At 49.1% G+C, this 12,874-nt stretch overlaps 1 protein-coding gene across 2 annotated transcripts in view; it reads left to right on the top strand.

Moving 5' to 3' along the window:
* Positions 1–12,874, top strand: part of TNFRSF8 (TNF receptor superfamily member 8) — a 76,284-nt gene that overhangs the window by 26,819 nt on the left and 36,591 nt on the right. For both annotated transcript variants that reach the window (XM_047868748.1, XM_047868749.1), the window contains 4 exons: positions 1,918–2,070; positions 5,644–5,737; positions 6,100–6,263; positions 8,483–8,587. In XM_047868748.1, coding sequence (XP_047724704.1) covers positions 1,918–2,070; positions 5,644–5,737; positions 6,100–6,263; positions 8,483–8,587 — 516 coding nt within the window. The remainder of the gene's footprint in view (positions 1–1,917; positions 2,071–5,643; positions 5,738–6,099; positions 6,264–8,482; positions 8,588–12,874) is intronic.

The raw sequence follows: 12,874 nt of genomic DNA, 5'->3' as shown, positions 1-12,874 counted from the left end.
GCCCTTCCTTGAGCTCCAGGGGATTCTGTTTTATAGCTGCCGATTCCTGAGAATATTAATTGTACTGATTCTAACAGCTCGTTCTGTTTTTGTTGTTGTTGCTTTGTTTTTTGTTTTCTATTACCTGCTTTCTCAAGAGTTTTTTTGAGCTTGGAGGTCTTTTTGCTTGGTGCTGGTTTTCTCTCATGGGTGGTGGCCTCTAGTTCTGCACATCCTATCTGATGACCACTGGGAGGGGTTCTGTTAAGTGGCTGATCTTCTGGGTCTGCAGGCTCCCTTCTTCCCAGGTATGACCAGCCAGGGCACTGTCCCGTTACCTCCCCTGAGAGTCTCCTGGGGGAGATGCTTGGCTTCTGGGTCTGTGGCATCAGTGGATGAGAAGTGTGGGGAGACCCCCTGGGGCACTCCCCATCGGCTTCCCTGGGGCCTGCCCCTGCCCTCACCCACTTGGAGACTGGAGTACCCCACCCCAGAGCCTCTCCCAGAGTAATCCTCTTGGGTATATTCTGGGCTTTGGTCTCCTTCTTCCATGCGATCCTATCTGCCTTCCATATTCTAGGAAGTCTTCATTGCTGGTTGACCAAGGATGCCCTGTGTTGCTTTCCAGGGATGTGTGCATTTGTTAATTACTTATACCGGTGATTTTTTTTTTCTCTTGAGATCAAATTCACCATTGTTTTCTTTTAAATTCATTTTAATTACACTCTTTGCTTATTTGTTTTTGAAATAAGTTCTACGCCAAACATGGGTCTTGAACTCATGACCCTGAGATAAATAGTCACATGACCTGCCAACTGAGCCCGCCAGGAGTTGGTAAAATTCACCATTTTAAAGTGTGCAGTACAGTATTTATTTATTTTTTTTAATTCACAATGTGGCACCACCACCACTATCCGATTTCAGAGCATTTTCGCCTCCCCCAAAAGAAACCCCTTCTCTCCCAATTCACTCCTTCTTCCATGCCCTTACAGTGACTCATCTAGGTTGTGTCTCTATGGATTTGCCTACTCTGGGCATTTCATCGAAATGGAATCATGCAATATGTAGGTTTTCATGACTGGCTTCTTTCACTTTGCAGTGTTTTCAAGGTACATTATGTTGTGGTACCAGTCATTCCTTCTTTTCTTTTCTTATTTTAGTGCTCATTTATTTGAGAGAGAGCGAGAGAGAGAGAGAGAGAGAGAGAGAGCGAGCAGGGGTGGGGTAGAGAGACAGGGAGAGAGAATCCAGAGCAGGCTCTTTGCTGACTCAGTGCCCAATCCCACAAACCTGTGAGACCCTGACCTGAGCCAAAATCAAGAGTCTGATGCTTAACTGACTGAGCCACGCAGGCACCCCCTGGGTCATTGCTTTTCACAGCTGAATAACATTCCTTTGTATGGACACACCACGTTTTGTTTATCCGTTCATCGGTTCATGGACATTTGGGTTATATCTACTTTTTGGCTGTTATAAACAATACTGCTGTGATCATTGGATTTAGGGCTCTCCTCCCTAACCATGACGACCACTCATCTTTTTAGTGTCTTTGTAGTTTGTTTTTTCCTGAACGTCGTGGAGTGGGAATCACACAGCACGTAGCCTTTTCAGATTGACTTCTTTCACTTAGCAATATGCACTCAAGGTTTCTCCGTGTCTTTTTTGCCCATTTTAATGGGGTCATGAATTTGTTTTTAATATGATGGTAATGACGTCTGGGGATATGAGCGGGGAGTGGAGGCTGCCTCATAGGCCCCACCTGCCATCTTGCCTTGGTTGCAGGAACCCTCTGGAAAGAAGGGCCGGGTGTGCGGGCTCCCTGCCCGAGGGGAGGCCAGAATGATGCCTTGTCTCACGTGCCAGGCTGTCCCTGAGGGGTCCCTGGATCCCTTCCCCGGTCCTCCCTCTGCCTCCCATGCCCGTCTCTGTGTCCCTTAGACGACCTTGTGGAGAAGATGCCGTGCTCAGGGAACTCCTCCCGCGTCTGTGAGTGCCGCACTGGCACGTTCTGTGCCACATCAGCCACTAACTCCTGTGCCCGCTGCATCCCCCACACCGTCTGCCCGAAAGGGATGATTGTCAAGGTCCAGGGTAAGTATCCCCCCCCTCAGCCCAGCACCAAGACCAGTGCCAAGCTGTACCCCGCCTCCACCACCGTCCCAGATCTCCAGATGACCTCTGACCTTCTCCTTCCTCCTTCCTGTTGGACTGACATGTCTCCTTTCGAGATGCTGTGGGTGTACCATTTACTCAGAGCCCCCCAGCCTCTTCCCTGCACTTTGGGTCCCAGGCTCAGAGAGACCCTGATGGCCTGAGACACAGGCCTGGCTGGAGGAGCGTTGGGTTAGTGGAGACTCGGGGCAGAAGTTCTCTGATGCCTGAAAAACAAGAGCAAAACTCAAGTCTTCTGTCCCGGGACTTTCCCAGGGTATTGGGGCTGTTTTTTCCCAACTCACAATCGAGGCATTGGGAGTTAGAGGAGCTGAGAAACTCGGATTTCTTTTCCAACTTGCTGTGTGAGTTCAGGCACATGCTTTACCCTCTCTGAGCTTCTGATTTTGTGACAGTACAAGGGGCCAGAAAAGAGGCCAGGAAAGAGGTAAGGGCCACAGATCCGGTGCAGGTGGTATTGAGAGCACGTTTCAGAGGGAGGTGGGAGAGTGGGTGGGCTTTGGACCATGGCCCACTAGTGGTGCCACAGCCACACGGGCTGGGAGGCTGCAGGGTGGAATCAGAGAGCTACGCCCATTAGGGAGAAAAGTGCCAACACTGAGCCCATGACGCTCCTTCTCCTCAACTGGTCCTTTTCCAAAGCCCAGGCCTAGATTTTGCCCAGATTTTGCTCCCCAATTCTGTCTCCCGTTCCCACCCCCATTTCCTCCTGTCATTCCTTGCCCACGGCTGACAGGCAGAGCCACTCTGCTTAACCAAATCTGATTTCTCTCTGCCTGTCTCTCTCACCCCCACACAGCTGCCATAAAAACACTTCAGTATTTTCTCATTTCTACAGCGATAATGACATGATCCTTTGGCAAAAGAGAACAGGTGTTTGGAGGGATTTCTTTAATTCTGCTCCCGTTGGCATTTCTGGGCTGCTGGTTTATCGGGCTCCATGTCCGGGATCTATGAACAAAGAGAAACCCCAGGGGACTTGCCACTGTGTCCTTCCTAGGGTTCCAAGGGCTACCCTCTCCTCTCCACTGTTCAGAGCCTTCTTTGTTTCATGCATATTTTTATCTGTAAAAAACACGTATATGCATGTTTTATACATGTGCCCGGGCGTTTAGCTGTCCTTATTGGGAGGACTAGGGAAAAGGGCACCCAGTCCAGCTTCGCACGAGCAGTCTCCAGGACGTGACCCTGCACGCGACCCTGCGCCGTGTCCCCCTCCCTCCTCCAGGTCAGACTCCCGCCGGCCCCCTCCTTTCTTGGCCCCACTGGTCTGCTCACTTTCGGCTCCGTGGATGTGCGGTGCTTCTCACTCCTACCAGGCGTTTGTGCGTGGTGTCCCCTCAGCACATCCTCTCCTCCTGCTCACTCGGTCACCTCCTGCTCAGCCTGGCCTCTCTGTCCACACCTCACTTCCTCAAGAGGAAGTGCCATGACTTGTGACAGGTCACATCTCCGTTGTGATCTCTCATCACACGGAGTCCTTTTCCAACACGGATGTGAACACCGGTGTCTGTCTTGGTTCGATCAACGCTGGCCTCCCTCCCTGGGCCGTAGATGCGTGAGGGCTGAGGTCATCTCCCCATTGCCTGATCAAGGCCAGGCACAGAATCTTCTCTGCAGAGATCTATGCAGAAGGACGTGGGGGCCCCGGACAGCTCAGTGTTGCGGGTGGGTGGGGCTCAAATCTGGCCCAGTTCTCCCCGGGTCACACAAATGCTGTGCTGAGGGGCTTGCGGCAGCGCGCCACCTGCGAACAGGGCCGGGGGTGGAGTGGAAAATGCTCTGGGCTGGGCACCAGGTCCCCCGGGTATTGTTCGCCTGCAGCCGTGGGGCATGTTCCCACCCCATCCTGGGCTTCAGTGTCCCATCTGGGAAATGTAAAGTTGCCACTAGACGGCCCTGGGGGACCTTCCAGCTCTGAAACAATTGCATCTCTGCTAGCATCGGTTTAGAGTTCTGTTCCAGCCAGGGCCCGTGGACCCGCTCCAGAAAGGAGGCCCTGTTTTGGTGGTGTTCCTGCGACTGCCGCATGGTGGCGCCCGAGCCCCCCCTTTGCTGCCCCTAGACCCCTGCTGCCCCTAGCGGTACCATTGGCCACATGCCTCCACGGAGCGTTTAAAAGGTGGCCAGTTGCAGGCATACAAAAATGTAAAACATCTCATTAATTATCGTTATGTTGCTTGTCTACCTCTGTAGTTTAGATATATTGGGTCACATACATTAAATTAATTTCACGTGTTTCTTTTTACTTTTTTAAAAATTTATCTTTCTTTTTACTTTTTAAAAAGGGGTTACTTGGAAATTTAAAATGACAGCGTGATTCACATCATATTTCTGGGGGACAGCGCTGCTGGCTGACTTCTGGGCTCCCACGTGGACGCTCCCAAGGGCAACTCTCCAGCTGCAAGATGGACAGTAGTTTCCGCTTTAGCGTCAGCCGGTAGCTAAGCCGCATGGGGCAGCTTACATAGGTGTTCCCTCCTGAAATTTTCAAAACTCCAGAAAGTAGACGGAAGTATCCCCATTTTAGAACGGGGGAAATTGAGGTCCAGGGATGGCAGGTAAATCGCTCAAGACCACAGAGCAGGGAATGTCTGGGCTAGACTTTGAATGTCACACCCAGGCCTCGTCACGCCAGCGCACTCAGAAATACGAGACACATGAGCATTGCTCAGGCCCCCTCCACTGAAGCCTTCAGATCATAATCGCACACGTGGGACTGTTTCTAAGCAATGGGACAGAGATCTAGAAGGGGAAAAGGACACGCTGTTCATGGGGCGTTTACTCTGTATCACGCAGTGTGATGGGCACAGTGAGGACATGTTAGAGGTGGCAGGCAAACTCAGATCCACCTGATGGAAAGTGCTACGTGTTTTTCCTCTTTACCGTGTTTGCACCCAGGATTCTTCAGGAGTCTTTGGGTTGCACGTAACAAAATCTCAAATTTTTTGGCTGATGTAACTGCAAAGTCTGGGGCTGGCTCTGGGTAGTATCAGGCATGGCTGGATCCAGGAGCCCTGTCTTTACCTATTTGTCACCTCTGCTCCCCCAGATCCAAGCTTGCCTCCTACCCAAACCCAGCAGAAAGACGGTTTCTCCTTCCTGCAATTTCAACAGCCATAATTGAAACCACGACATTGTACCTCATGGGCGTGGCTGGGGTCACGTGCCCACCGCTGAACCAGCTCCTCGGGGTCAGAGGAATCAAAGGGATTGATTGGTCCAAAGTCGTCTGGGTTTACTCCTGGGAGGGTGGGGTGGTGAGTCGGCCTCAGCCCCGTGCACAGATACTGAGACTGGGGAGAGTGTTCCGGGGAGAATCGGGATGCCTTAGCCCGAGGGGGAAGGGGTGCTGGGCAGGCACAAACACCAGATGGCCGCTGCGTTTTCCAAGCACCTCATTCCGAACTGTGGGTCGTGGTGGGAAAGAATCTGTTCCTAGAGCCTCCAAGCTCCTCGGTAGCACATCTGTCCACCTTGTGTCCCCTGCAGGCACAGCACAGATGGATACTGTGTGTGAGCGGCCTTCCCCGGTGACCAGCCCTGACCTCGGCACGGGCCCAGAAGACTGCCAGGCACCCACCAGGTGACTCCCGGCCCTCTCCCTTCCAGCTGAATGTGGCATGGGGCTGTCCCAGCCCCCAGGATGCCCAGAGCCCAGCTGGGCTGTGGTGTGGGTGGGGTTTGGCCCAGGGTATCAGGACTCCAGGGTGCCTCTCTGTCAACCCAGCAGTCGCTTGACCTCCACCGTGTGCCGAGTGTTGCCCGAGCGCACGAGAGAAGGTCTAGACGGCACAGCCGTGGCTCCCAGGAGCGGACGGTGGGGCTGCCAGAGGCCGTGGGCTGAGGGGCTGGGAACCCCTTTGCTGTGGAAGCGGTTACCCCTGAGCACAGACCTCCCTGCGTCATCAGGAGGGTTGGCAGTGCCCTTTCCGGCTTCTTTCTCAGCGACACCAGCGCCCAGGCCGGGCCCCTGGTGACCTCCTCAGTGAGCTCCGGTGCCAGGACCACGCTCCTTGGAGGGGGCACTGCCATCACCCCCGAAGATGATTCCAAAAAGACGGGGGCCCCCGGCTCTCCGTCCTCTGTGAGGAAGCCCAGTCCAGATCCAGGTAATTTCTCGAGAAGCTTTGGGTTGTTTCCCAGGGCAACGGCGTCTCACTGGCAGGCGACCTGTGTGTGGCGTTCCCCTGGGCAGGTGGGTCTCTCCTGGTCCAGGGAGAAGAGGGTCTCTAGGTCCCTTGGGGCTGCAGGCTTCGAGGGCCAGAGGGGATAAAGGAAGAAGTCGTTCATTTGACAGCTTAGTGCCTGCTGTGTGCCAGACACCGAGGTCCTGGCAAAGGGGCAGGTGTGGATATGACGCCCTCCTGGTTCCTGTGGTGACGGGTTGGGGTCCTCAGTTCCCTCCTGTTTATCGCCGACCAGCCTTCTGTTGTATGGGTGTATACACCGTGTATGTCCAGTAGTGTTTGGATTTGGGTTGTTTCCACTTTTGGCTACAGTTAACAGTGATAAACAAGTCTTTGTTTTCATGTCTCTAGAGGGTTTGTTCAGTTTTAACTGAAAATTTCTTTTAAGTGCATTCATTTATTTTGAGAGAGAGCACGGGGGAGGGGCATAGAGAGTGGGAGACAGACAATCCCAAGCAGGCTCTATGCTGTCAGTATAGATCCCGATGTGGGGCTCCATCCCAAGAACCATGAGATCAGGACCTGAGCCAAAACCAATAGTCTCTGCTCAACCAACAGAGCCACCCAGGTGCCCCGCTAAAGAGGTGTCCCTAATTTTAAAGTCATCACGTGGGTCCATCTTTTCTCTTTATGTCCTGCCTTGTGTTCGCTGCAGTCTCCACTGAAGTCTCAAAGACATCCTGCATTACCTTCCAGGATCATTACTGTTCTGCCTTTCACGTTTAGATCCGCTGTCTGCCTACCTTTTGTTTGTGGCGGAGGCAGCGGTCATGTTGCAAGAGGCCGCATGGATATGCAGTTGAACCAACACCTTTTATCGAACAAATTGTCCTTTCCCCGCTGATTTGCCTGCCATCTTTGGGGTAAATCTAAGGTCCATAGGTGCCTGGCTGTGATCCGGACTTCTTATTCCTTTCCGTTCGTTGTCTTTTTGTCTGGTCTGTGTGGATGCCATGCGGTCTCGACTCCAGGAGATTTTCGGTATATGGTGGAACAACTTCCCCATCTCTGTTCTCCAGCCCTGCCCTGGCTCTTCTTGGTAATTTGCATCTCTGCATCGACTTTAGAATCAGCCTTTCACATTCCACAAAACGTCCCGTTGGGATTTTGATCGGGATTGCACTGAATCTGTGGATCAGGTTAGAGAGAATCCGTATTTTTATAGCATCAAGTACACGGGAAAGCCGTATGTTTATTCAGGCCGTATGTATATTCATATATACACACACACATGAGGCCCCGCTTTCACGGTCTGTATTCGTACTGCAAATCAAGATCGGCCGTCTTTATTTTTATGTATTTAATTTTACTTAGGTCAGTTGAACCTCTCTCTCCCAATGATGTTTTATTAGTTTCCATGTAGAACGATTTACATCTTTGTGTTAGATTTCTAGGTATTTGATGTTTCTGATGATGATGACAGTGGTATTGTATTTTTCAATATCGCGGGTTGTAAGTCTTCATTTTTAGTATTGTTTTGAACCGTGTGAGTAGTCAGTATGTGACAGCCTAACCTGTCACAATAGCAGTCTCATAGGGTTCAACCCAAATGTATAGACACTCAGCTGAGTTTGATGTAATAACATTATATCCAGTTACCTTGCTAAACTCACTGTGAGTCCTAATAACGTATCTGCCGATTCTTTTGTGTAATCTGTGCACCTAATGATGTCATCTGTCCCTGGCAGCCTGGTGTCTGCCTCTCCTGGCCTCACTTCTTTTCTCTCCTTTCCTTGCCTTACTGCCTCGCCTGGGACCCCAGGGCCACACTGAGCGGAAGCTGTGGTAGTCGGCATCCTTGCCTCGTGGCTGATCTCAGAGGGAAGTGGCCCCAGGGTTTTGAGGAGGGTGGTGACATGGTGGGGCTGAGGAGAGGGCTCTGGCGTAGTGGCAATGACGGATCTCAGAGGGAAGGGCCTGGAAGCAGAGGGGCAGTTCAGAGGGAGTCAGTGCTGTTTTCCTGTGTGGCTGTAGACCCATTCCTTCCCTCTCTGGGCTTCAGGACTCCCTCTGCAGGTTGATCTGACACGTGAGGAGTCTGCCTTGGAGCTGGTGGTGGCGACTGGGTGAAGAGGTGGTGGTGAATGATGGGGCCTCTGCCAAGGTGGCCTGGGCTAGAGCTTGTCTGCTTCTTTCCCCAGGGCTGCCGTGCCCCCAGGGGTCGCCTGACTGCAGGAAGCAGTGTGAGCCCGACTACTACCTGGACAGGGATGGCCGCTGCACGGCCTGTGTGAGCTGTGCTCGAGGTAAGGGCTGTGTTCTCCTCTCCAGGGGCTACTTCTCAGGATGGGGTCCATGGCGGCCGGGAGGTAGCAGAGAAGGTAGGGAGCATCAAGATTTGCTGCCTGGACTCTAGGTTGGCCCCTTGGTGCCTCAGTTTACCCCTCTGGATTTGTGAGTTGGTATCATCATGATGGTTTGCATCCGTTTTTAGAGAGACTTAGTTAACCTGTTTCCTCAAGGGAGGGACTCACATTCATTGAGTTCAATCTTCACAAGACTCCTAGGAGAAGAGTTTATGTTTCTTTTTTTAAGTAATCTCTGCCCAATGTGGGTCTCAAACTCATGACCCTGAGATCAAGGGTCGCACACTCTACAGACTGAGCCAGCCAGGCACCCAGAAGGTTCTTTTCTCATCCCCGCTTTCCAGTGAGGTAGGCTTAGGGAGGTTAAGGGCCTTTGCAAAGTTACAGAAGTCCGGTAAGTGGCAGATGTGGAGTTTGAGCTGTGGTCTGACACCAGGAGCTGTGTTCTTTGCCTGCGACCACAAGTGCTTCCAGGAGATTCTTCCAATGAGCACTTTCATTGTTAATTTCTTATTAGGGTGAGTGAATGTGGTTTGTGAGCTCTCTGGTGTTTGTTTTGTTTTGTGCAGGTTTTTTGTGAGGTGGGGCTGGGAAATTTGTTGAGATTTCTTGTGCCCTAATAAATGTGGATATTTTTAAAGCCTATTTTTAGTGTGTTTGGAGAAAAATGTGTTTTGTGTACAAAATTGTCTACATACCTATTGGATCAAGCTTGTTAATTGTGTTTTTCAAATAATATGCGTTCTTTTCAACAAATTTTTTTTGAGTTTATTTTTTTCAGTAACCTCAACACCCAACGTGGGGCTTGAACTCACGACCCCCGAGATCAAGAGTCTCATGCTCTTCCAGCCATGCCAGCCAAGCATGCCCCTAGATAATATGCTTTTTTTTTTATTCTTAATTATATTTGTCTCCTTCCCAAAGGTTGATGTCAGAGATAGATGTGTTAAAATCCATCTTGCCTATACTTTTTTTCATCAGATTTTCATTGTGTTCCATTTATTTTTTCTCTCTATATGTCAAAGCTATGTTATTAGGTATAGTGTTTATGAATATTGTGTTTTCTTGGTGGGTTGGACCTTTTGTCAGCGTGAAATATACCTCTTTAATCCTTATAAAGAATGCCTTAATTCCAGTTTCATTTGATATTAATATTGCCATTCTTCTTTGCGTTAGCATTTCTCTGATGTATCTTTTGAGTTTTTAAAATTAATGACAGTGTTGTATGAAATGAAAGTTACAGGCATTCATTATAAAAAATTCGAGCAGTACAGAAGTGTAAGGAAGAAGGCCAACTCTGCCCATTCCCCATCATTGGATGTCTGACTGACACGTCTCTGTGTATATATAGGGAGAGATGGAGAATGGGAAGATTCATAGCCAGCCAGATTGTACACACATGGAGAATAGGGATTTAAAAAATATTTTTTTAATATTTTATGGGTTTTTTTTGAGAGAGAGAGCGCAAGTGGGGGAGGGACAGAGAGTGAGACACAGAATCCAAAGCAGGCTCCAGGCTTAGTGTCAGCACAGAGCCTGAGGTGGGGCTCAAACCCACAAGCCGTGAGATCATGACCTGAGCAGAAGTTGGACGCTTAACCGACCAAGCCACCCAGGTGCCCCTGTTTCAGATTTTCGATGGGATATTGTAGATTGGCTCCTGTCACAAAAAATGAAGTAATTAGCTTGTCACCTCCTTGTCCTCTTCCTGACTTTTATTACTTACGTATTTTTTTTACATTGTTACTGCCTGTGGCATTTATATTCTTTTTCTGTAACCCTCAGTCCCTTGGCATGTTAGTATTAGTTTGCTATTTAAACTTATTCACTGTGCATTATGAGCACATTGACCACAGCTTCTCCAGTCCTGATTTTCTCATTTTGATTTATTGATTGGTTAGTTAGATTTCACTGACCTTGGGATTTATCAGTAAGGACTCATCTTTGCACATCCCTCAGAGGATTCTTTTATGTTTGAGAATGTTTCTTGCCTTTATATTCCAATGACAACCTGGGCAGATATATGATTATTCCTGGGACCTGTGTTCTCCAGAACTTTGTAGACATTGGTGCATTGTCTTCTCATGGTGAATATTGCTGGGGAGGGGTCTGCTCTCTGCCTTCTTTCTCCTCTGTAGGCGACTGCAAGAACAATTCTTTCTTTATCCTTAATGATAAAAAACTTTGAACCAGACTGTGCCTTGATATTAATTGTTTGGAAATAATTCTGGAATGTCTTTTTTTTTTTAAGTTTTTACTTATTTAAATAATCTCTACACCCAACCCGCAGCACCTGTAGCCCCAAGATCAAGAGTTGTATGCTCCACCGACTGAGCCAGGCAGGCACCCCTGGAATGTCTTTTTTCTGTCTGCACGTTTAGTTCTTCCTTCATTTCAGGGAAATTGACCTGGAATTTAATTTCTTTTTTTTAATATTTATTTTTTTATTTTGAGAGAGAGAGAGAGAGAGAGAGCAAGTGGGGGAGGGACAGAGGGTAAGGGAGGGGAGAATTCCAAGCAAGCTCTACCCCAGTGCAGAGCCCAGTGCAGAGCTCGAACCCATGAACTGTGACTTCATGACCTGAGCCAAAATCAAGAGTTGGACTCTCAACCGAGTGAGGCACCCAGGCGCCCCTGGATTTTTATTTCTGCTAAATACATATCTCAATGTCAACTTAATGGACTCTAGTTATCCTTCTGTTTGATTGTGTTTGCCTTTCCTCCCTGTTTTATTTCATTGCATTAATATCTTTGTCTCTTCACCTTGCATTCACAGATATTTTCTTGATCCTTTCTCCATGCTGTGAACTCTATTTTGTTTCTCATGTCTTCTGCTGCTTGCCTCCCAGCTGTCGCCAGGGCTCTTAAGACACTGCTAATTTATTTATTGGATATCTGTGCGGTACATCTCAGTTTGCTTTCTTTAGCTCTCTAGTCTTCCTTCTTAGCCCATCCTTTTTGAAGATCTGCTTTTCTTTGAGCTTTTCCTTTGCCAAACTTCTATTCTTCTTAAGTTCCTTTATAGTGGGGAGCATGCTTGGGATGGCTTCTGTTTGTTTTAGACTGGGTTCTTTGTCTTTCCAAAACATATTTCTGTTTCTTTTAGATTTTCTATTTCTTTTCCTGTCTTCCCTGTCCTGGTACAGTGTGACTTCTCCTTACATTCCCCCCACCTCCCCACCTACCTCACCGGGCTCTACTTGGTCCTTTCTGCTCAGAGCTTCACTGGGGACCGAGTGTTACTTAAAAAAAAAAAAATGCTGTAGTAAAATATACATAACATAAAATTTGGTGGCACTTAATACTGTGGTAAAATATACGCATATAAAATGTATCATTTTGGCATTTTAAGTGTCCTGTTTAGTGGCTTTAAGTGCATTCCCATTTTAGGGCAACAACCGACAATGTCTAGCTCCAACACTTGTTCTTTTGCCCCAACTGAAACTCGGTTCCCGTTAAACACTAGCTCCTTAATGCCCCCTCCCCCACCAGCCTTTGGCAGCTCCCAGGCTACTCTCTGTCTCTGTGAATTTGACTACTCCAGGAAGTTCATATGAGTAGAATCATAACATATTTATCCTTTGTGACGGCCTCATTTCACTTAGCATAATGTCTTCAAGGCACTGTATCATGTGTCCGAAGCTCCTTCCTTTCCAAGGTTGAATAATATTCCGTTGGATGGATCTACCCCATTTGGTTTATCCATTCGTGCCGATGAACACTTGGGGTGCTTCTGCCTGTCAGCTATTGTGAATACGGCTGCTGTATACCTGGGTCTACAAATGTCTGTTCAGGTCTCTGGCGTCAGTTCTTTTGGGTAGACTTAGCAGTGGAACGGCTGGATCATGTGGTAATCCTGAGTGTTACTTTTGAAACTGATTTTAGGAGTCTGAGGACCTGGGTGGGAGGCCGAGTGCAGCCAGAGATGGGTGGCGTCCTTGCTGGAGCACAGATCTGCCTTCCCTTCTGTGAGATCGTCATTACCAGAGCTCCTGCGGCTGCAGAGAGATGCACCCACTCCCGGGGTCTCTACCGATTTCCACTGGGTCTGCCTGCCCGAAAGTTAGCCAGTCCAGCACCTTTCCCACCTTTGTTCAGGCTTGTGATAATTATGTTTGGCTACTACTCTGGGGTTTAAAACCTTTTTTTTAAGTAGGCTTTACGCCAAGCGCAGAGCCCAGTGCGGGGCTTGAGCTCATGATCCTGAGACCAGGACCTGAGCTGAGA

This window comes from Prionailurus viverrinus, chromosome C1 (assembly GCF_022837055.1).
Source record: "Prionailurus viverrinus isolate Anna chromosome C1, UM_Priviv_1.0, whole genome shotgun sequence".
NCBI lineage: Eukaryota > Metazoa > Chordata > Mammalia > Carnivora > Felidae > Prionailurus > Prionailurus viverrinus.
Note: the sequence above shows the minus strand (reverse complement) of the source record. Positions and strands in the feature narration are given on the sequence as shown.